This window comes from Homarus americanus, unplaced genomic scaffold (assembly GCF_018991925.1).
Source record: "Homarus americanus isolate GMGI-L3 unplaced genomic scaffold, GMGI_Hamer_2.0 scaffold25483, whole genome shotgun sequence".
Lineage (NCBI taxonomy): Eukaryota > Metazoa > Arthropoda > Malacostraca > Decapoda > Nephropidae > Homarus > Homarus americanus.
Window position 1 is genome coordinate 8,602,380 of NW_024726235.1, and position 25,327 is coordinate 8,627,706.

At 42.0% G+C, this 25,327-nt stretch overlaps 2 protein-coding genes across 3 annotated transcripts; both read left to right on the forward strand.

Moving 5' to 3' along the window:
- The first annotated feature begins 1,747 nt into the window (after window positions 1-1,747).
- On the forward strand, window positions 1,748-25,302 carry LOC121865512 (solute carrier family 43 member 3-like). 2 transcript variants are annotated; one of them, XM_042365029.1, is made up of 11 exons: window positions 1,748-1,807; window positions 6,848-7,283; window positions 12,197-12,339; window positions 15,938-15,984; window positions 16,728-16,897; window positions 17,448-17,568; window positions 19,127-19,288; window positions 20,139-20,267; window positions 20,454-20,649; window positions 21,627-21,738; window positions 23,163-25,302. In XM_042365029.1, exons 2-11 carry the CDS (start codon window positions 6,990-6,992, stop codon window positions 23,337-23,339), a joined length of 1,551 nt encoding a protein of 516 aa, XP_042220963.1. In that variant the 5' UTR covers window positions 1,748-1,807; window positions 6,848-6,989; the 3' UTR covers window positions 23,340-25,302. The 2 variants fall into 2 exon arrangements, with proteins under 2 accessions (XP_042220963.1, XP_042220962.1); XM_042365028.1 differs by lacking the exon at window positions 1,748-1,807 and adding an exon at window positions 5,911-6,126.
- LOC121865554 (rac guanine nucleotide exchange factor JJ-like) lies at window positions 4,786-5,466 on the forward strand. Its single transcript, XM_042365071.1, has one exon. It carries the CDS (start codon window positions 4,786-4,788, stop codon window positions 5,464-5,466), a length of 681 nt encoding a protein of 226 aa, XP_042221005.1.
- Window positions 25,303-25,327: the final 25 nt, after the last annotated feature.

Here is a 25,327-nt window from a genome sequence, read left to right on the forward strand (position 1 = left end):
CCATGGGCATATGGGGCAGCTGTGTTAGTTCTGAGCGCCAGGCCTGCAGGAAAATCAGGGTCCTGACTGGGCCTCCTCCACTGATGCTGAAAGCATAGCCATCCTCAGCGGGCATTCATGAGGGGCGACCTATGCTCTTACTGAACGCCGGAACCTCCTTATAATCCCAGTGACCTTTACTTCTCGCCACGCTAGCTAGGCTCAAATTACCCTCCCCTCCTCCCTGCCGCCCAACACACCCCTAGCCGCCGTTGCCGGGCTAAAACAAACTGATGACATCCGTGTCAAGTTCTTTGAATCCCGTCATATAAGACCAACTGCCTGTGACACTGTGGATCGGCTTGCCAGCTACACAGAAGAAGATACTGAAGCCTCTCGCCTCTCCTGAATCATCTCAAATCTCGCATACACGCCACACAACAGAAGCATTCAACGAAGAATTGGACACACCTGAAACAACGGGGGTAGCGTCACTGTATGCCACTATGACGCTGTAACCGTGACGGCAACCGCCACTACAAAATAGCATCAATCGACTCGTCTCAACAGCTTATATACATGAGACTGCGCCTAGGGGTACAGGTACCTATAAGAATTACATTGGCAACCTAGGCCTCTGCACTGTTTATACGCTTTGTAGCCAACCCGGCCTCTCACACCCTCTCACTACATCCTCCACTTGCCCTAGACCTCCTCCTGGGTCCCCAGCCGTTACCAACACCTCTTCCTCCCAGACCAGATATCCTCTCCTAATAGTCACAGGCCTGGCATTTTGACATTATTGAGGACCTGCCACTCTTTGCCATAGCTTGAATAAAAATGTGCACAAGGAACTTTCCCCCACGCTCATCATTCTCCTCACTTTATGTAACTTAAAATAGAACGCCTACTTGACCCTTCGAAAAGACCAGATATCCTCTCCTAGTCTGAGCCTGGCATTTAACATTATTAGGGACCTGCCATAAACAGATAAAATGTACCACAGAACTTACACACACTCATCATTCTCTCTCCTTTGTGTAACCAACAGAACCTACCGACCCTTCCAGTACGCCCTTAATGTACGAGTCATAAGGCAAGTATGAACTTTCATACTTCCCTGTTGGGCAGCTGTAAGCCTTCTGCTTCACCTGCTGGGATGTAGGGGTGCCCAATAAACCCTCGGGGCAAATCTGAATCTGAATCCCAGAGAGTATGAGTATGTGTCGGTCTGCTGTCGCTTCCTCAGGAACAAGCAGAGAGATTCCTCGATTTTTTTTTGCTGAATAAAAAGCAGAAAAAATGAACCATGAATGACGTCAGAACCTTTAGCCCTCCCCTACCTGCTCCCTCTCCTGGCGGTTCTCAAAGTACAATTCGATTTTGGTTCCTCCGTAACTAACAATGTAGAACCCCCATTTTATTGACTCCTTTAGACCCATGACTGTGGTGGGAGATCTAAGATGACTCATTGATTGCACCAAGACTCTGCTATGTATGACAAAGTAAATGTTGTTTTCTTATCGTAAGGGAGAGCGTTTGTGGTATTTCTGTTGTAATAGTATTTTGAAAAATACCGACAGAATTTACCATCATAAAGAAAATAGAACATAAATATAAGAATTAAAAGCATTTATATATACATGTACAAAAAATAAATGGTGGATTCACACCTTCCGGAATGTGTGGATGTTTTGCTATTTTTGCGCATGCGTGAAAAGTCTCGTGGGCTTATCGACCCCCCCAGCCCCGCCACACACACACACACTGATTCACACCGTCGCAACACACTTCCACTGGCAGTCGACTCTTAACCCTTGTGCAGACGGTATGCAACTTCTCGTTCACTGTTGGTGTTGACTTGTGCTCGTGGCGTTGGACTGAGCGATCCAGTTTATATATCATTTATTCATGAAGTTGCAGCGGACGGAGGGTGACAGTGACGCGGGGAGTGTAAAGCTATATTGTGTTGAGTTATAGTTAAGGTTGATAGTTTAATTATAGGTTTGTGTGTGTATGGGGCCACGAATATATGTGTGTGAGTGTTTGGGTGATATTATACTATGAGAATATAACTCACTACCACTCAAACACAAGCGAAGAACCGTGCCAATGGTTCAGCAGTCCTCTTACGTATACACTACTAAAATAATTGTCTAAGTGGCCCAGATATATCACGTGTGAGGCGAGACAGACAACAAATAATTAATTTTTGGCTTTCTCATCATAAATTCTGCATCAGAAACCCCAAGTATTGTTTGCGACACTCTTAAGTTCTTATGTTACTTATATTTTTGTTTCAATTTATGTCACTTATACCATCTGCTATTATTTATGTCATCTATACTAAATCATGTTACATGTTTTTTAGTCTTATGGGAAGGTATCAGCACTGATTGTTGTATTTAGGCCTTCAGTTATGTGATAGTGATTGTGTGTGTATGAGATAGAAGAGCCGCAGGGGCGCACCCAGAAATTGAGTAGGGGGGGGGGGTCCAAATTACTGAGAAGTCTGGCGAGCATCCTAATCTTTGTATATAGACTTAGCGTTGTTGAAGGCTGTGGCATTCAAAGTAGATGTAACTACACCAAAAACTACATGTGAAGTGAGGACGAGAGAAGTGGGAACATGTTCCTTGACCCAGCATGCCCAGTATTATCGTACGATACAGATATTTGAAGCACACTTGCGAAATGATCAAATATGTGAAAGTAGATGCAAAAATAATTTATAAATATGTAAACTTTATAGAAAATGTACAATGTAGATGAGAAAGTTGAAAAAAAAAACATTAAATCTCAATATTTCACACTCTCTGGCAGTGCTGTATATTAAGTGCATTCAGGTGCATGGGAATGGCAGAGGTGGTGGAAGTTACCGTGGCGTGGGGTGAGGTCAGGTAAGCTGACCCAACATTCGTGTTCTTAAGGTGTCGCCAGGTCAGGTATGGGTTGACCGCACCATGCAATACTTGGATGGGCAACCAGGAAACCCCCCCCCCTGGGTGCGCCGCTGAGCCGTAGAGACACAACAGGTGGATGGGAGGTAACGGCTGATGTTGTATGTGTAACTGTGTCAGTGTAGTGTAATGGTAATCGTGCTTCCTTTACAAGCGAGCGAACCCGGGTTTGATCCACGGGCAGGGCTAAATTATAGGCAAGTTTTTTTTTACGCCATTTGCCTGTCTACCAGCAGTTATTGGGGACCTGGATGTTAATCGATTTGAAGATCGTGTTCCGGGGTAATGATTAGCCAGTGCAGTTGGCGAGTTGTCCCGTCTTCTCGTACTATTCCTTGACACTGGGTCATACAACTCGTTAACTTAAGAGTGTGGTTGTTGTGTTGGCGACAACTTCTACACATTAAACAAATTCACGCCTCGGAGGCCCTATGGCTGGCCATCCTCGTGTGTGTGTCAGCAACAGTCTAGATCACGTGGCACTAATAGACTAGGACCACTGTACTTGAAACAAGATAGTGCAACGTCCAATGGCACCAACTGTGTCACCATGGTATATCTTGGGTGACAACCGAGTGGATATAGCACTCGTTTCCGGCCATAAGGAACACCTTTTTCACATCCGGGGCACCCGAAGCCGATCCAGTTGTGAAAGAGTTCCTGAATTTTACGTAGGGGAAGCGAAGACGGTTGAGTGTGGTGTCGGGAACATTATCGCCTTACGTAATACCGAAGGCTTAGATATCAGTGTGCTATGTGATCGTCAGGTATATGGACCTCACTCTCACACCACGAGTAACTGGAACTAAACTGTACCAGGAATAAGTTGATTTGTACCTCCTGTTGGAACTGTGTTTAAAAAAAATTAGATTACAGTACAATTTCCTGAAACTGAACTGTTATGGCACACACACACACACGTCGTGGGTGGAAGAACACGGATTTCAGTGTTATCACTGTTTATACACGAAGGAGTTCTTGGTAGCGTGGTGTCTCTGGCTGTGACGACCTTGAAGGTTACTTATATCTAACACCATTACACAACAACTGGTAAAGTGGTTACAGTTTGTTGCGAAATGATTCAGCGAAATATAATGGTACGCTAACTCGAGTTACAGTGCTTAGAGTGATACAGTTTACCTCTACAGAACGTTTTCAGGAGTTACAGGGATACAATGCTATTTTAAACACGATTACAAATTGCATTGATACAATTTACTCCATCTTGTCACCTCACAAGTTCTTTGTCTCAAAAAAAATATCTATACAAAATTGTATTGAACAAATATTACACAACGGACGAAGGATTTGGGCAACCCTACTGATACAACAGGAGTCCGTGTTCATGCTGAAATTACTCCCCCCTCTCCCCCCAAGTACAGATAGTTTTTGAGTGATTGGTCATCTTACAAATCAGGCCAGTCAAAATAAACCATCGCTAAAACATTTTTTTTTCTCGCAGGAACTGACCACTCAGTATCGGTCCCAGTTAAAATCCCGACAAGAGTCCGTGTTCGTGAGCTGTGGCGTGTTAAGAGGGCGGTGACTTTCTTCCTGTTTTTTTTTCAGTTAGTCATTAGTCATCTTTACAACACAAAAACAGGATTTGTTAATTTTCTTACTTTTTAAATACTTTTCGTTCTCATTACGAAGAAAAAAAATGAGCAAACTGGGGTCACTGTTTCGTTAATCAGATGTCAAGGCTTATTCATATTTCTATTATGTTATACGAAACCTTAAGAACTCAAGAACAAGTCCAGCACACACAGCGAAACAATATCTGTATAACACTTTACAAAGGTTAAAGTTTGAGGTCACTTACCTGCTCTTCACCTGTGAGACAGCAATGGATAACACCACCACAATCAAAGATGGAATGAATCACTCCAATGCTTCCCAGAGAACAACAGCGACGTCATATAATGCTTCCCAGAGAACAACAACTACGTCATATAATGCTTCCCAGAGAACAACAACGACGTCATATAATGCTTCCCAGAGAACAACAACTACGTCATATAATGCTTCCCAGAGAACAACAACTACGTCATATAATGCTTCCCAGAGAGCAACAACTACGTCATATAATGCTTCCCAGAGAACAACAACGACGTCATATAATGCTTCCCAGAGAGCAACAACTACGTCATATAATGCTTCCCAGAGAACAACAACTACGTCATATAATGCTTCCCAGAGAACAACGAATACGTCATATAATGCTTCCCAGAGAACAACGACTACGTCATATAATGCTTCCCAGAGAACAACAACGACGTCATATAATGCTTCCCAGAGAACAACAACTACGTCATATAATGCTTCCCAGAGAACAACAACTACGTCATATAATGCTTCCCAGAGAACAACAACTACGTCATATAATGCTTCCCAGAGAACAACAACGACGTCATATAATGCTTCCCAGAGAGCAACAACTACGTCATATAATGCTTCCCAGAGAGCAACAACTACGCCATATATATTTTTTCTTCATGTAGTTCATATCAGCGTAAGATATCAATAATCCTCTTAGTCATATTTCCGAAAGTAATAAATATTTTCTGACTGGTATTAACATTATAATAACTGACAAGAGACGTTTATACTCTGCCTTCATCACTGTTCACGTCTTCTGCTATAGATACACACAAAATAATTATTGTCTTAAGTTAAAATTAATTGTTATTTATATGGTGGGAGCCTTATGAAACAGGTGTCGCAGTTTTTCGGACTTAGATTATTACTTTGACAGATGACCATGGGAGCACACCTTTGAGCTGGAACTAATTTAGTACCATAAGGGAAGGTGACGAATGAAGGTCAACTGTTATACATCTAGACTGACAACACGTGATTATGACCCATAGTTAATAACACATCTCAAGCATTCAAGATAAGTGTGCTCGAAAAACGTGCGTGGTGTTGCATAATAGAAGGTGAGCTGGGTGGCTATATATAAGCTGGTGGGTGGTTGGTCAGTGTTTAGTGTACTTGGGGACTCGGGAGTGGAAATACATGAAGTTACTTGCTCTCTGCTAACACGACCTCAACCCGGAGAATAATATGTGTTAATTCCTCAAGAGTGTTTATACATTAGCTGAAAAGTTAAGGATTTTGTGACAGTGATACAAAGTTACTCAGTCTATTTGAGTGAATTGTATACATCAGCTGAAGACCAATTACGGTATGTGGTACACTCAACTTTTACGTCATTTGAGATAACATTTACAGGATATCATGATACGTCAACTTGAGGTGCCAGATGAGTGTACAGTACGTGCAGTTATAAAGCGTAACTTTCTTTTGGCACTGTGTGTGTGTGTGTGTTCGTTCGTTTGGTTATGTTTCGGGGGCAGCTGCTAGCTTTTGGCACTGAATGCGTCATCCAACCACACACTACTCACAACAGTGCCACCTGACACCCAGCATCCATCACCTTACCACTAATTACTAACGATCGGATTACAGGCTAAATTTGTCTACTTTCAACAACGGGAGAATTAAATTGTTGAGCCATGACGTTAACACAATAGCGACGTCACATAGTTACATAATGTCGTTTATCTCACCTCCTGACTCATGAACTAACACTACTTAACGTAAACAGATAAGAGCGTAAAGTTGAGAAACGGTGAGACAGGGAGAGTGAGAAAGGGGGGAGTGAGAAAAAAAGGGGGAGAAAGAAACAAAGAAGCAGAAAGAGTGCAAGAGAAGGTGTAAACTAACTATATATTATGAAGAGACGTCTAAGAATGTTTATTACTATTATTATTATTATTATCAGTTGTCATTACATCAAGAATACTAAAATTGACACCACGTCAATTTTAGTATTCTTGATGTAATGACTATTGTTTATTATTTATTTATTATTGTCATCCTATAATTACCTTTTATCCCCACAGGTCATGAGGGAAGGAGGGGTGAAAACAATTACCGTAGCCAAGAACACCACTCAACAATAACAACAACACCCCATGTGACATCACCCACGTGTTTTTGTTTACAATTTGAAGATACTATAGGTCCCCTCTCACCTCCACCACCATGATGTGCCAACAGGATCCCAACCTACAGCTCTCCCTAGCCAGGCGGGTGACCATCTACATAATCGGCGTCGTAGAATCGATGCTCTTCGCTGGGATTATCTTCGGATGGCCGCAGTTAGTTTACGTGCTGAAAGTAGAAGGACTATATAGTGACCTGTGTAGGGGGTCTTCGTCTTCTGTTGTCCATGACGATCATAATGAGATCAAGCCCACGTCCACGCTTAACCTCTTCTACAACAATTCTCGCTGTCTTGGTCTCAACAACACCTTCGAGGTCTCCAGGAGTCATGCCGTGAGTTGACGTCTTATGAAGGAATGAGTTTTTGTTTTGTTTTTCTATTTAATATAAGTTCCTGGGTTATATAGTGACTGTATTAAAGTAGCGCCAATATCAAAGAGTCTGGTAAGATCCTTTGAAGTAGCTTATATTGTAGTTATGTAAGATAATTTAGATTTTATGAATATCGAGATCCACTGCTTAGGTTAGCGTTAGCGACAGAATGGGTAATATTAAGGTGAAATAATCATGGGGTTCCTAATCTTCATGACATTCGAGGATTTTAAAAGGTTAGATATTTATCAAACTTAAGACAACAGCTATGAATATCCGTTAATTATACATCAAATATTTAGACGAATACACCGGCTGGTTCGTTGGCAGGAGGGACAACAAACATTATTTCTTCTTATTTTAATGACGGTATGAGATAATTTATATAATATATAGACGAAACTCGCGGTGATTATTACTAGTCTTGATCTGGATTTCCTACACGTGTCTTTCAAGTAAGTAAACTTCTACATAACACCAGTGGTAAGGAATGGAAGCCCTTAACAATCAGATAACAGATTAGTTATCATCTCTTGTGTGTGTGTGTGTGTGACTATAACCCAGTGCTGGATAAGGTTACTAGGCTCACAAGTGTTAAAGATAGTCCGGTATATTTTCATCTTTTTTTCTTTAAGTTAAACAAGACAACAAGGTGGAAGGTGTGGTGTTTACTGGTGAGTGCGGGGACCCACCTGAGGGTAGAGGGGTCTAATTATCACGGCTCCCCACGACAGTTCATGAATAGTGTTGCTTAGAGTCAGTCAACCATTAAACGGCCTTTGGTGTAGTGTTGTAGTCGGCCAACCAGTCAGTGACCCTTCATGTACACACTTGTCCAACCAGGTGTAAGAACAGGTGTGTCAATTCAATTATGTGTAGAGTGACCACATAAGTCCAGGTGTGTCTCTCTCTAGGTTTACCTGGGGGGACAGTGACAGGAGAACTAACAGCTAGACTTAAGCAGATGTCTGATATCTGTTACTGAGGCGATAAAGACAGTGGGTGTTTATTTCAAGGTTATGTTGAAGCCTTATCTATATCCCGAAGTCTTGGCTCTTCTAAGAGTGTTTTCTTGTTGTTAAATATATTAGTCTCTCTCTCTCTCTCTCTCTCTCTCTCTCTCTCTCTCTCTCTCTCTCTCAGAAACAATATGTAAAGTCCTCCATGTTGTCGAGGGAGAGAGGAGGAACCAGCGGCGGGGTGACTGAGAGCCTTTTGTTTGATGCAGGAAAATCCGTCTGTATAAAAAGGGCAGTCCCGTTTACACCCAACCCCTATCGCTCATATATCCATCCAACCTATGTTTAAAGCTATCCAGCATATTTGAGTTAATGATGATGTTTGGTAACTTGTTCCACTCATCCACTACTCTTATTTCCAAACCATTGTTTACCTATTTTGCGCCTAAATCTAAATTTGTCTAATTTAAAACCATTGTTACGAGTTCGCTCCTGGTTGGATACCTTTGTAATGTCCCCTTTGTTCAGCCCTGACTTCCATTTATACACCTCAGTCATATCGCCCCTCACTACGTCTCTCTAGGGAGTGCAGGGTTAAGAGGCTTTAACCTGTCTCTGTACTCAAGGTTCCTAATGCCCGGGATTAGTCTTGTCATTTTTCTCTGAATTCTTTCTAGGGATTCTATATCCATTCTGTAGTACGGTGACCAGAATTGAACTGCGTTATCCAAGTGAGATCTCACAAGTGTAAGATATAGTTTTAGGATAACCTCGCTAGTCTTGTAACTAACACTCCTTTGTATGAACCCAAGTACTTTGTTCGCCTTATTTCGAGCAAATAAACATTGTTTACTTGGTTAAGATTCCTACTTATCATTACTCCCAAATCTTTTTCACAGTCGGATTTCTCTATAACATCGTTGTTCATCTGGTATTTGGTGTCTCTGTTTACATCTCCTAGACTAAGTACTTTACATTTGCCCACATTGAATTTCATCTGCCATTTTTCAGAGCATTCGATTTTTTTAGGTCGTCCTGTGATTTTGTGGAGTCCTCGTCAGATTAAATTACTCGCCCTATTTTAGTGTCATCAGCAAATTTATTTATGTTGCTGTTTACGCCGATATCTATGTCGTTTATATATATATATATATATATATATATATATATATATATATATATATATATATATATATATACTGTATAATGGTCCAAGTACTGAGCCTTGGGGTACTCCATGTTAACGCTCATAGGTTTCTTGCAGGAGAAATAAACCCTCAACGTTGACGCGTACCATATACAGTAATTCGGTCAAAACCTGTTAAAGAACTATTTACATATGACAAATGCTGTTATCTCATGACACACAGTATGAATAATACAATCAATATATAGTACCTAGACTGTTAACATCTTAAGTATAACTTACATGTTACATCTGTTGATACATCAGGAGACACAGATGTATAATATGATCAAATTACAGTACATAAATATACTTATTAAAGTTATTTAGAGTTTATATTTACGTTTTAGGGTCTTGGATTCGACCAGCATGTCGTTTCTTCTGCAAGAATTGGTAGACTGCTGAGCAATCGCCACCCAATCGCAGCTCTAGACGAGGGCATCTGTTTTATATTAGACGACCAACAAACATGTTGTCAGCACTGCCCCCCCCCCCCTTCTCACCCTCTCTCTCTCATGTTTATCTTACTGTGGCGGTAACACTCCACTATTGACGTTACTCCAATCGGATTTAGTGCCGTTAATGCTCACTCTCTGTTTCCTGTTCTGTAACAACGCCCTAATCCATTTTAGAATATCTCCTCCAATGCCATGGGCCTCCACTTTTCTTATTAGTCTTTCGTGGGGGATTCTGTCGAAGGCTTTGCTTAAGTCAAGATATACCACATCATAGTCCACTGATTCGAAAACATCTGAAGGTTGTGAAGTTTGCTTTGGTCGAAGTATAATTTAAGTCCAGACACGTCCTAGAACCAAGTCCAGCCACGAAGGTGTTGTAGTGTCGAGCGAGGTGGCAACAAAAACTCTCTTGGACGGACGACTCTGGCGAGTATGTGGATAGAGAAAATCCCGCTAGAGGCCTAGATAGATAGATAAAATGCTAGTGACAGGGGGGAAGGAGGTTCAGGGGAAGAATAAAGTGAGGATTGAAGTGAATTTTAAGAGGAGAGAACAGATGCAGTGGCTAAACACCGCTTGCGTGAGGGATTATAAGATGGAGGCAGCAGCAGCAACTTGCCTGGACGCGGCCGGGAGGCGACAAGACACAGCCAGGCTAGCGTCAGGTCAAGCGTCAGGTGCGTGTTGGGTTGGGCAATGGATGTTCAGTGCTTGGTCGGCTTGAATGTGTGTGTTGGTTTCTTGTGTGGAGGAGATGTCTTGGTCTTCTTAGCTTGATGTCGATATTCTTCTCACTCTCCTCCTCTTCTTGCTCTCTTGAAGTGTCCATTCGTTTGTGTTTGGGTCTTGTTCGTCTTCCTCGTGTATTAAGTTCTCATAGGTGTGGAAGAGGTCGGAGGCGGTGAGGTTGACCACGTGGGCTTCAGCTCCACGGGCCACGTGGTGTTCTTGGTTCTGTGTGGTGGGCGTCTTCTCTTGAGTTTTCTTTGCTTGGTTTTTCTTTTCTGCTGGTTTTTTCTTTTCTTGGGAGCGTACAGCAAGGAGGGCCTCTTTGTAGCTCAGTTTTTTCTCAAGACGAGCCTTGGCTACCCTGCATTCCTCCTAGAGGCCTTACGTGATGTGAGATGGATGATGACGAGCCTGGGGCAATGTTTATGCGTGTTGCTCAGTAAACATGCACACCAACCTATTACGAATGAGGCAATCAACCTACCTGAGCTTTTACCCCATGACCCTCTACCACACCTGTATGCAAATTACGTAGGAACATGGCCACCTTGTATGAAAGCAAAAATTATATGTTTAAGCATGAGTATTTCTATGTTTGTCTTTGGTACCCCCAAAATGTTCTACACTGCTGAGGGTATACACAAACACTTATCTTGAAAATAGGTTCTTATTCTCGTACGGGAGATGAATACAGAGGGACAAAGAAACTGGCTTCCACACCATAAGGACTAGTGATCTCAACTCTCTGTATCACTCCGCGCTGGCATGTACAGATGACAGCATTCACAAGCTGAATACATAATATGTAAACATGATAATTCACATACATAACATGGTGCATAATAAATGGAAATATTACATAGGATTAATACATGTTCTGTAATACTTTACTATACATAATTAATAGAGTAATATAAGAATACACAGCTTAAGGTACTACTTCGTGTCCATATTATACAGTATTGAGTAGGAGCATTTAACAATGTCTGGCACTCGTTTCATGAGGGTTAATTAGACCGCGGATCACGATGTGGATTAATGTCTCGATTCTTTGTCTTAGATAATGTGTTCATCGTCCCAAGTACAGTCTGTTAACATTTCTCACACCCGTACAGTTTGCTGCTGTACATACTGTATCCGAGACAATCCAGATGTTTACATTGTGCCATTTATTCCGGATCGCGTAAAGATTAGCCCCACAACTTATTTCACCTTAATATAAACCACTTTAATTGAGATAGGTTTTAACTCTAACCTAACCTATCCTAACCTAACCTAACCTATCCTAACCTATCCAATCCTAACCTATCCTCACCTATCCTATCCTAACCTAACCTAACCTATCCTATCCTATCCTAACCTATCCTATCCTATCCTAACCTATCCTATCCTATCCTAACCTATCCTATCCAAAATCAAAACAAACCTAACCAAAATTACAGATCACAGCAGCAGATAAAATTATATACAAGACATCATATTTGTGTTTTGTTTTGTTCGCCAATAATATACAGAAGTTCATACATTTCCAAATTCCTACAGGTGGGTGTGGAACAGTGTGGCCCCCAAGACGAGAGGTTCGCCTTAATTAGCACGGTGTCTGTCAGCTGTTACAGTATTCCAGGTATCCTCGTGGGCTATTTGCTACACCACGCTGGTCTCCGAGTCACCCGAATATCCGCTGGGTATGTTAAACTGGTGTCTGATTTGTTATATAAGCGACTTCAATATTAATAGGCAATTTAGCTTCTTCGCCTGATGATTTAATACCCTTTTGCTACCTGAGGGGGTCGGGGTGTGTGGAGTTAAAGCCAAACACGGAAAGCTGAAAGTGTTGTGGATTGAGAACTTGTCTATCACGAAATACTGGCTATCAGTAATGTATTTCGTGAGCTTCCAAATGCAAAAGTGATGGATCACTTCCAAGGCTTCTGCAATTCTTAGCGACAAGAAATAATCATTCTTATGTGACTTTGCAGATGCCTTCTAAGCTTCACAATTTTGTGACAAAACAATTAGTTGATGAAAATGTATCTGAACGCTTGCTAAACGTTGTATAGAATGCAGACAAGGCCAACAACAAATTTCGAATGGAAAGATTTATTGATAAAGAATAGAAGCTCAGCTTCACAATAACCCGGCAAAGGCTGCCTGCCTTCAGTCATACATCAGTTGACAGCCATCTATTATATCCTTCAAGCACCATAACAACCAAACATGTGTGATGTCCACATACAGATATACAAATTGCACAAGAGATGGGATTAACTATGAAAGAGATTCTGTCCCATAACTTACTTCCAAATAGCCTCCTGTCTGCAGGTAATGCACCAACAAAACATTATTTTGCTTATGGTCAAGACTCTCACAGGAGGATTACTTGTTTTAACAAGTTTCACAACTTCGTACATCAGTCATTGTTGATTTGGTCACGTATGCGCCAACTGAAAAGGCTAGCTCATCAGATTTTTGTGTCCAACCAAGGAAGTCCATTTCATATTCGAGTCTTACAAGGAGCTCTCACCTCAGGTATATGAGTGAATTCGCAGATCATATGTTGAACTAAGTAATATCACAGCCGGTGTCCCGGTATCCATTTAAATAGTATTTTGGGGTGGACTTAACAGCTACCAAAATCAATCTGTAACAGCTTGTTGTAAATTATCTCCAGCAAAGTTTAGTAATATTTAATGGAATGGTAATAAATGACGAGGTTATTTCTTCCAGCTAAGCTTTTTTTGGCACATTCATTTGTTTACGGCACCCATTGCCAGGGACAGGCGTAAGGGTGTTTTATCAGGTGGGTTGTCTATTCTTCACGTGATCCATATAAACACGTAAACACACTCACACACACTTACTTACTTACTTTTATATTCTTAAGTAAATATCAGTTAAGTGACCCCTTACGGTGGAATATATACTACTTACTCATTCCTTTCATGTGTGTATATTATGTCAGTTAGTGTTTGTGTGCATGTTTACATGTACGTCGGTTACACACAGGTAACGTAGAAACATGCCAATGTATCCTTCCGCGTCTCTCTCTCTGTCTGTCTGTCTGTCTGTCCCTCCCTCTGTATCAACTCCCCCTCATTCCCTCCCTCATACCTGCTTCTTTCCCTCCTCTCCCTCCTTCTCTCCCTCCCTTCCTACTTCTCTAGTTCCTCCTTTCTCTTTGTCTTGGTAATACATAACTTCAGCCCCCCCCCCTCTGACTTACCTCCCTCCCTTACCCACCTCCCTCTCTTTCATTTCCCTTCCGTCCCTTCCACTCCCTCCGTCTACCTGTCTCCCTCTCCGTTCTTCCCTTCAACTCTCCTTCCCTCATTACCCACTCCTTCCTCTCTCACTATCTACTCTTTCCTCCCTCGCTATCCATTCCCTCCTCCCTCACTACCCACTCCTTCCTCCCTCACTATCCACTCCTTCCTCCCCTCGCTATCCCTCCTTCCTCCCTCACTATCCTCCTTCTTTCTCTCCTCCTTCTCCCTCACTATCCTCCTTCCTCCTCTAACCACAACATCCTTTCTTTCTCACTATCCTCCTTCCTCCCTCACTATCCCTCCTTCCCTCCTTCCTCCTCCCTCCCTTCCTCTCACTATCTACTCTTTCCTCCCCTCGCTATCCATTCCCTCCCTCTCCGCTCCTTCCTCCTCACTATCCCTCCTTCCTCTTTCTCCTCCTTCCTCCCCTCACTATCCTCCTTCCTCCTCCTACCCACAACATCCTTTCTTTCTCCTATCCCCTCCTTCCTCCCTCACTCCTTCCTTCCCCTCCTCCCTCCTTCCTCTCTCACTATCTACTCTTTCCTCCCCTATCCATTCCCTCCTCCCTCTTCTCCTCCTTCCTCTCTCACTATCCCTCCTTCCTCCTCACTATCCACCTTCCTGTCTCACCATCCCTTTCTCTCACTATCCTTTCCTCTCGCTTCCCTCCTTCCTCCCTCACTATCCCTCCTTCTCATCCACTATTCCTCCTTCCTCTCACTATCCTCCTTCCTCCTCACTATCCACTCCTTCCTGTCTCACTATTCACTGCTTTCTCCCTCACTATCCCTCCTTCCCCTCTCTCCTATCCACTCCTTCCCTCACTATCCCTCCTTTTTCTCACTATCCTCCTTCCCCCCATTATCCACCCCTTCTGACTATCCACTCCTTCCCCTCATTATCCCTCCTTCCCTCACTATCCACTCCTTCCCTCATTATCCTCCTTCCCTCACTATCAATTCCTTCCCTCACTATCCCTCCTTCCCTCAATACCCCCTCCCTCCCTCTCACTATCCCTCCTTCCTCTCTATCCCTCCTTACCTCCCTCTATCCTCCTTGCCTCCCTCCCACTCCTTACCCCCCTCCTTTCCTCACTATCCTCCTTCCTCCCTCCTTCCTCCTTCCCTCACTATCCCTCCTTCCTCTCTCACTCCCTCCTTACCTCCCCTCACTATCCACTCCTTACCTCCCTCTACCCCTCCTTTCCTCACTATCTACTCCTTCCTCCTCACTATCCTATCCTCCTCCCCTCCTCCTTCCTCCTTCCCTCCCTCACTATCCTCCTTCCTCCCCTCTATCCATCCTCCTTCCTGACTATCCCTCCTTCCCCTCGTCCCTCATTATCCTCCTTCCCTCACTATCAATTCCTTCCCCTCTATCCCTCCTTCCCTCAATACCCCTCCCCTCCCTCACTATCCACTCCTTCCCTCACTATCCCTCCTTCCTCTCACTATCCACTCCTTACCTCCCTCTGTCCCCCTCACTATCCCTCCTTGCTCCTTCCTCCCTCACTATCCACTCCACTCCCTCTCTATCCCTCCTTACCTCCCTCACTCCTCCTTCCTCACCCCTCCTTTCCTCATCTACTCTCTCCTCCCCTCACTCCCCTCACTATCCTCCTTCCTCCCTCACTATCCCTCCTTACCCTCCATCTAAGCCATCCAGTCTCCCTAACTCTCTCTCTCTCTCTCTCTCTCTCTCTCTCTCTCTCTCTCTCTCTCTCTCTCTCTCTCTCTCTCTCTCTCTCTCTCCTTCTCATAGCGTGACAGAGACAGGTTTCAATCTTCTTAATATTTTTTTCCTCCACACACACACACACACACACACACACACACACACACACACACACACCACACACTGTGCCTCTGGAGTATATCTACACACAATACGAAAACAATAAATAAACAGACAGGGAGAATGAAAAGGGATATAGATGAAAGAACTAAGAGACAGACACGAAATGATAAATGAAAAGAAAGCGTATTTTGTAACTAATATTTAATTTATTCCCCAGGACGATGTTATCTTTGGGTTTCCTCTTACTGGGAATGACAACAACAGGTGAGTGTATTCAACATTATTCACTAAAATATATAACATTAATTCCAACTTTCTTCATCCTCCTCCTATTTATTTTATCCTTGTTTCTCATTATCCTTCTAGTTATCCACTCCTTGTCTTGTTAATTTGCGATTATTTCAGTTTTTATAGAATTAATTTTCCATTCGTCTAAAGTTGATGGTATTTATTTGTTTATTAAGGACTCAAATTATTAGTGTTCACCTGTGATTACTTTTCGTAGTTTATTTAAGTAATTGTGTGTTGTAGTTGTTGGAATTATTTTTATTAGTAGTTGTATTGTTATTATTGTTACCGTTATTGTTATTATTATTATTATTATTATGTAACTGACAGTACTCGTTCTGTACACACATAGAATATTATAACCACAATATAAAGATCACACACACACACACACACACACACACACTTGACCAGCTCCCACGGTACCAGATCTACAGTTAATCTATATGTTGACTCTATGTTTCTTATATTTTTTGTATTGAAAACTTTTGTCAATCAAGTGACCCACTCCCCGATTTCACCATATGTAATTTATCACATCTGTGCATTGTATATTTTCAGCTTTCGGGCTGCCATGATATCTTAATACACCGTTAATTATTATTGTTATTATTACACACACACACCACTGTCCCACTATACTTTCCCTCCCATTTGTACCACTGTAACTCTATAACTATACCATTGTACCCACTATATATATTACCACTACATCACAGAGTCACCCAACATTCTGTTCCCGGCTATGATCTTACTGGCTCTGGGAGGTAACCAGACGAGGTTGGCTGTTGCTCAGTTCGGAGACTTGTTCCCTCTACAGCGCGCTACAGCCATCACCCTCCTGTCGGGGATGTATGCTGCCTCTGCTGGACTCTTCATCGTCTTCCAGGTGAGGATGAGAAGGTGAATACAGGTAGGCTCTCTCTCTCTCTCTCTCTCTTTCTCTTCTCTCTCTCTCTCTCTCTCATCGATATATTTTTTCCTCTTATGGATTCAATCGCGTGTATTTTAATTATATTCTTTATCTTAATATTTCTAGGAGCAATATGTTGTAATTTTTCCCCAAAGTGTTTGTGATAATTTGTTTTAATTGTTATATAACTTTGAGATCACCTGATGAATCTCCACCATAGATTATTTCATTTAAAGATTAATTATTCTTCTACTATTTGGGGGCATGAGGTTAGGTGATGTTAGGTTATCGTTAGGGTGGTTAATCTTCAAGTGAAATATGCTGAGGTGGAGATTCATCAGGTTTTAAAAAATTCAAGTAAAGTTTATTATTATTATTGTAGGCACAGAATACGTGAACACTAGCACCCGATGTTTGTTGTTTTGGGGGTCACAGTGCTGCATAGTAGTTGAGAAATACAGGTAGTGTTGTTGTTGTCAGGTGGCTTTAACAATATAATTTCTGTACAATGTTGATTACGTTGCAGTACACAGCGTCGGTGGGCATCCCTCGGGCTCATGTATGCTGGTTTCTGGCAGCGCTCAGTTCATTATCAGTGTTCTTGAGCTTCATCATGCCCGTCCACCACATACCTGTCACAGATACCTGTACGTATATCTTTAACAATCACACGTACATTTATGGACTGGACAGTAACAACTCGGTAGACTTCCTCTCTGAAGAATTGTGTTCTTCACAACTGTACATATCATATTATCTATCGTACGTGCTTACCATCATGTACAAAACTGCCGTATGTGCACAACATCATGTACAAAGCCACCATACGTGCACACACATAAAGATGACCCTCACATATACACAGGAACACACATACAGTATATTACTATGAGTTGTATAAGATTGACGAATTAGCTTATTGTCTTGTGATGATTAAACACTCAAACTCTTTATCTGTGGGGATTAGGTTAAGTTTGGTTAAATTAGGTTAGAGTAGAGTTAGAGTAGGTTAGGTTAAATTAGGCTAGTCCAATTACATTAGGTTAAATTAGGTTAGGTTAGGTTAAAATTAGGTTTGACTTAGAGTTAGGTTAAATTAGACTAGAGTTAGGTTTAGTAAGCACCATAATACACAAAAAACATAATAAAGATATTTATAACTAACGTGCGACTCCTTGAGGACAACTGAGGATTATGTCACACTCGCCATCTCTGATCAGCTTGGCAGCCTTGGCGAAACACACTCTCATCCACCATGATCTTTCTAAACACGCACTTCCAACCAAACACACTTGTTTTTCTTGGATGAACTCAATACAGGCTCTTGGCTCATACAAGATCATTTTACACACACACACACACACGACCAATGTACTGTACGTAAAACAAACTTCTCCGCACACCACCACTTCGCGTTGCATATGTAACCAGTCAATAACTTAAGTACATAATACACATGAATAACTTCCCACACCACCAAAACAGAACTCTCAGATTGATAAGAGAGACAGGTGGGCATTTTCGCCTCTATTACCAACAGCGACGGAGCAGAAACAATATGCCACATTCACCTATAAACCTAGCTACTTTAATCTGTAAACCTAGCCACATTCACCTGTAAACCTGGCCTTATTCACCTGTAAACCTGGCCATATTCACCTGTAAACCTAGCCACATTCACCTGTAAACATAACCACATTCACCTGTAAACCTGGCCATAATCACCTGTAAACCTGGCCACATTCACCTGTAAACCTGGCCATAATCACCTGTAAACCTGGCCATATTCACCTGTAAACCTGGCCACATTCACCTGTAAACCTAGCCACATTCACCTGTAAACATAACCACATTCACCTGTAAACCTGGCCATAATCACCTGTAAACCTGGCCACATTCACCTGTAAACCTAGCCACATTCACCTGTAAACATAACCACATTCACCTGTAAACCTGGCCATATTCACCTGTAAACCTGGCCACATTCACCTGTAAACCTAGCCACATTCACCTGTAAACCTGGCCACATTCACCTGTAAACCTAGCCACATTCACCTGTAAACATAACCACATTCACCTGTAAACCTGGCCATATTCACCTGTAAACCTGGCCACATTCACCTGTAAACCCTACCACACTCAGCTATGATAAAGCTATAAGACACTCTCTCTCATCACTCCACTAACCTAAGAATTCTTCGCCAGACGGTGCTGATCCAAAGGCGGCGGCGACGCAGTCAGCGACGCAGGCAATGCCTCTGTCGAAGAGCTTATTGACCGGGTCTTTTTTCCTCAATCAGTACTGGTTCTTCATGTGCCTCTTCGCCGTTAACACGTACCAGCAGTCCTACAACGTCTGGATCACAAGTGAGTGTATACAGTAGACACAGCTTTATGTAGATGATGGTAGATGATTTTGCCATTTCAATAAGTCGATTTTCATTTGTTTTGTTGTCACTGTAGTATTTAATAGATGATTTTGTCAAATTTCTTGTTCAATTTTCATTTGTTTTGCTGTTACTCTAGTATTAATAGACGATTTTGTCAATTCTTTTAGTCGATTTTCATTTGTTTTGTTGTCACTCTAAGTACTCACATCTATAAATCAATCTTTCGAAATATTCACAGCCAATCGAGTTATTTCACAATATAAGGGTAAGTTTCTCTTCATATTTCACCAGAGGTTCTTTTAAAATCGTGTTGCTGATATATTTTACTCAGTACGTAATGTGGCATTTAATTCTTTCTCCCGGCAGTACCTGACAATTTTCTGGTTTCATTTTCATTCGACAGGGAAATTATTATTTTTTAAGCTGCCTCATTTCTTTTTTTCAATTTTCTCTACTTTTTCTTTCTTTCTTTCTCTCATTCTTTAATAATTCATTTTTTATCTTCTGTCCGTCTTTTTATCATTCTCTTTTCCTTCATTCCTTCCATCTTTCATTCCATCCATACATTCATCCTTCCTTCCTTCCTTCCTTCCTTCTATCCATCTTTCCTTCCTTCATTCCGTCCATCCACCCATCCATTCATCCTCCCGTCTTTCTTCCCTGCTACCTTCCATTCATCCATCTATCTATCCAACTTCCCTCCCTCCCCCCCATCCATCCATATATCCATCCATACTTTCTTCCTTCCTTACCTTTTTCTTTCCATCCATCCCCCCTTCCTTTCTCTCTCTAACAACAACAAACTCACCCATCTCTCCCCCCAACAGAGTCATCGTGTAGTGTGGAAGAGGTCGGTGTGTACTCCATGATGTACAGCTACAGCAACCTTCTTACCGTGTTCATCAGCCCTTTAGGAGGAGCCTTTACCGACTGCATGATTAAGAGAGCCAGCAAAAGTAAGTGGTTAGGGGTCCTCTTATTCTTCCTTACACACACACACACACACACACACACACACACACACACACATATATATATATACTAGAGACAGAGACAGACTCTCTATACAACAACACAACTCTTAACATTTTCCACCTCATATTTATATACAATACAAAACAATCCTTTCATGGTATCCTCAGCGACCAACGAGGTGGCCCGACGGGTGAAGGAGGTACAGGCGTACTTCTGGCCCCTGCTGGTGACGACCGTAGCCGCCATGGTGAACTATGGGTGTACCCTCTTCTTCCAACCTGCTGCCATCTACGTGTCGCTGATCAGTATGGTGATAGCTAGACCTTGCACCGTGGCGATCAGTACTGCCTACATCCGAGCCAGGTACTGTATTATAAAGGGTGCCTCTGTCTGTTGGTTTGTCTGTCTTTCTGGCCCGATTTGGACTAATGTGTGTGTGTGTGTGTGAATCTGTATGTCTGTCCACATCTCTGTCTGTGATTTCAAAACAGGAAATAGTGGACAGGATTTAAGACTCATGATGAGAACAATGACCTTAGACTATAATACAAACCCGTTAGCTAAGGTAATGGAGAAATCAGATGGTGCTGCAAAACTTGCTACGTACATATCCCATCTGAACCCCTTTATAGCAGTAAGAAGTTTATTCCGGATTTTCAACACGAGTCGTTCACTAGGCTGAGACTCCTGCCACAACCTCAGAGTCTCACACCGGCCCAGCTAGATGATGTCACTGAATGTGAGGACAGTCACGTTCACACTCAACGATGCATATTGTTTGGCTTGGCTTGAATGTCAGCTCTCCGCACATTGCCGTCATTGGGTATCACATGCGGACTTTTTCCAGCGTCCGTGAGCTCTTAATGAAAATATACCGTATGTGTGTCTGAATTATGTAATTATGTACATGACGTACTAGGCATTTACAGTTAAATTTGGAAATTGCCCCTTACACGTTATGTGTGGCTTAAAATAATTTGTTAGACAAATGTATTTTGAACTACTGTACATTGTATATATTTACCTTGTATTTGTATTTATGTCAATAAGTAAACTAACACACTATGTCTGTCTCTCTATCTGTCCGTCTTTGGTGATATGAAATGATATGTCTGTCTGTCTGTTTCTCATTTCTTCCCTCTCTACTTTGAGAGCAAATTCTTCTTCTTTATCTTATTATTCTTCCCTTCAATCATAGTTGTCCTTACTCTCTCTCTTTGTGTGAGGGTAAGTTTTCTTTATCATTTCCCTTACATTTATTTCCTTCTTTATTTCATCAAACGATATTGTCATGTTGCTATCGATTTTATCAACACTTTGTTCTCTCTTCTCCATCACAGGTTCCCAGCTGATCACTTCAATCGCCTCCTGGGTATTATTGGAACTGTCACTTCTGTCATTATGTTCTTGCAGTACCCTCTCTTCATATGGTCACAGCACATGTATTACCCCGTGAGTACCACATATACCTCGAGAGTGCCACATATACCCCGTGAGTGCCACATATACCCCGTGAGTGTGGTGCCACATATACCCCGTGAGTACATACTATACCGCGTGAGTGCCACATATACCCGTGAGTGCCACTTTTACCCCGTGAGTGCCACATATATCCCGTGAGTGCCACATATACCCGTGAGTGCCACATACCCCGTGAGTGCCCCCCGTTGGTGTCACATAAACCTCGTGAGTGCCACCCCTGAGTTCACATATGTGCCACATGTAGTGAGTGCCACATATACCCTGTGAGTGCCACATATACCCCGTGAGTGCCTCTTATACCCCGAGAGATGCCACATACCACATGTGCCCCGAGGTGCCACCAGGTGCCTCATATAGATGCCACATATGCCCCGAGAGATGCCACATATACCCCGAGAGTGCCACATGCCCCAGTGCCACATATACCCCTGTGCATATACCCGTGAGTGCCACATATACCCTGTGAATGCCACATATACCCTGTGAGTGCCACATATACCCTGTGAGTGCCACATATACCTTATGAGTGCCACATCTACCCCCTGAGTTCCACATATACCCCGAGAGTGCCACATATACCTCGTGAGTGCCACATATACCCTGTGAGTGCCACATATACCCCGTGAGTGCCTCATATACCCTGTGAGTGCCACATATACCTCGTGAGTGCCACATATACCCCCTGAGTTCCACATATACCCGAGAGTGCCACATGTACCTCGTGAGTGCCACATATTAAAAGAAAAAACTCGTTGCCAGTGTTCGAGGGGTGAAGCCTCCGGTAACGTCACGGAGCACTAGCAAGGTTAAAGTTATCATACTGCAGATGTGTATTTCTCAGTTTGTGTTATCTTTAAACTGATGCTGATTAGCTGAAGGTTCGTTACGACCCCCCCAGCTTATTTTATGTAGTGATTAAACATTCCAACGCTACCTGGGGGTAATAAGTTAGGTTAGGTTTGGTTAGAGTGAAATAAGCTTGGATGCCTAATCTAGTTTTTAAAGTGTTAAATCATCGTAAATTTTTCTAGTTCTAGGGTTTATGAGTCTCAATAGCCTCGTAAACTTAATTTGTCGCCGTCAGTGGTGATGTCAGAACATGTCTCAATGGCTGATATAGGATAATACTCAGAAATTAACGTCCAAGGTGTCATCAGCATTATAGCCGTGACTCTATCTTCACTTACCATATAGGTCAGTGTTTTATTTATGAAGGACTGAATTATGTAACTATCTCATGCTGTAAGTGTTATATGTACAGTATATACGTTTGTTAAAAAGTTAGTCTCTGTGTATATTGAAAGATTTCTTCCTTGATGTGAATCTTAATTCCTTTCTTGATACATATCTTTTCAGCCTCACTAAAGTATGTCACCTCTGCCCTCCTCCCGTAGGCCCACGCGCTGGTGCTGTCGTTGTTGGCACTGTCTTACCTGAACCCCATCCACCTGCTGTTCACCCCCCTCATGCGTCACGCTGTTATAGTGAGGGACCAGCTGGACCAAAGCGAGATCGGGTGCGCCAGGATCACCAGAGGACCTCCTGGGGGGAAGGCACCAAACATTCTGTAGAAAAGTATAAGGCTATGTTTTTCTCCTCTCCTCTGTAAGACTTCTTGTGAAGGATTCTCGCTTAGAAACTGACTACAGAGGAAGTGCAGGATACCTTGGATGAACAAGTCCTGGGACAGGCTCCTTTCGGGGACTCTTGGGAGGAGAAAGAGTTCCTAAACATCCTGCAGGAAAATGAATGTCCCTTCTGTAGGACCCTTTTCTGCTCCACTCACAGACTAGAGCGATGACTCCTGTGTATCATTATTTATAGGAGGTCCTGGACAGGACGCTCCCTGTACTGGACCCTTGTTAGACAACACAGGAAACCCAAGACGATTATCGTATTACCAGTCAAGATAAATAAGATCTTTCATAGAACACCAGACGTCTTCAGGAGAAACCTTAACAAAGTTCCTCAGATAACTTGATCAACCGAGATATAAGAGCGAGTGTTGTGACAGCCTGACAAACTGAGCTTTTGGAATTACAGGAGACCCTCCAGGAGGAGGAGATATCTAAACCAGCATATAAAGACGCCTCCTGTGAATGACTCCCACAAGATGATGGTACAGGCCTCAGACGGCAGAAAATGATGTTCTGTCTTTATATTCCAATTACTAACAAACAGAATGTTACTGGCGTTGTGAATTTTGTATGAAGTTGAGAAGAAATTATGTGACCGAGTTACACTGTTACGTGAATGTTACTCACGAAAAGTTGTTTTTGGGGTGTGTATATTTTAGGTAGATCATAGTATTGTGTTTATAAATCGGTTGTGTATTGTACAACACTGTGCCATAATAATGTATAAGATCAATACTATAAGCTTACATACAAGTCAAGCGTACAAAATCAAGGTTGCTACTACATGTACAAAAAATAACTATCAAACGTATTATACCCTCAGGGGAAGAAGGTTCTTACATCTGTGGTGTAGGTCATATACAGGGTGTCTCAGAAACAAATATATACACGCTACCTTACAGATTTTCATGAATACCGCCACAAATAAATACACTGTTGCTGTTGTAATAGAAACATTCACACGAACCACTACGAAAATCTGTAAGGTAACCCAGATTCTTGAACATACATACTGTACAGTACAATACTTTCCACTCCATAAGGAAATGTATTAAAATGCATCAAACTGACTCACTTCACCGACGATAAAAATAGGAGTCAAAATAGTATTGGAATCACACTGAGAATCTACCGTAATTTGAAGCATCTTATTATTCCCACAAGAGAAAAAATCTAACACAAGAACCTTTGAGAATCTTGGTTTAGAGAGCCAATATTTATGATGTAGTTTATAAGACCAATACTTCCTTCTCTGACCTGAGTGATTGACGGATATATATTATTTTTCTAGTGTAAATGAGTGAACAATTCTTAAGCATCATCTATCTATTTATCCATCTATCAATTTATTTATTTATCTCTCCTATTCTCTCGAGTATATAAGATCAACAACAGATGCCTTTAACTTCACATCAGAGGCCTTAACTATAGACTCATTATTTATCTCCATTAGTTGGTTGAGTGGGCCCCAGTTCTAATAGGCCCTATAGTCCCCATTAGCATCAAGGCCCCCTGGTAATTAAATATACCCTAACTCACCTGTTGGCGTTGGTTACCTGTGTATGTACCGTCTTAAGAGAAAGGTAAACAAACTATAAGTCTTTCACGGTGTTGGTAGGATGTTGAACCATAACACGAAGCCTTACGTTAATTTGAGACGAGGGAACACATCTAGTCAAGGTTGTCCCAAATTCGTCACCATTTCACCTGTCATCAGTTAATCGTATCTCAATATCAGGTCTTTAGATGTGTTCATTATTTAGTCTTCGGTTATGGGGGCAAAATTTAGCGTTTAATATGATGAATCTTTGTTGTTTCATGAAAATTAATGAGTCTTTTGTTACTTAAGAAGGTTGTGTTGGATTATTTTTGGTTAATAAAATTATGAATAAATATATTAATTTTCTCTTATTTAAACTATT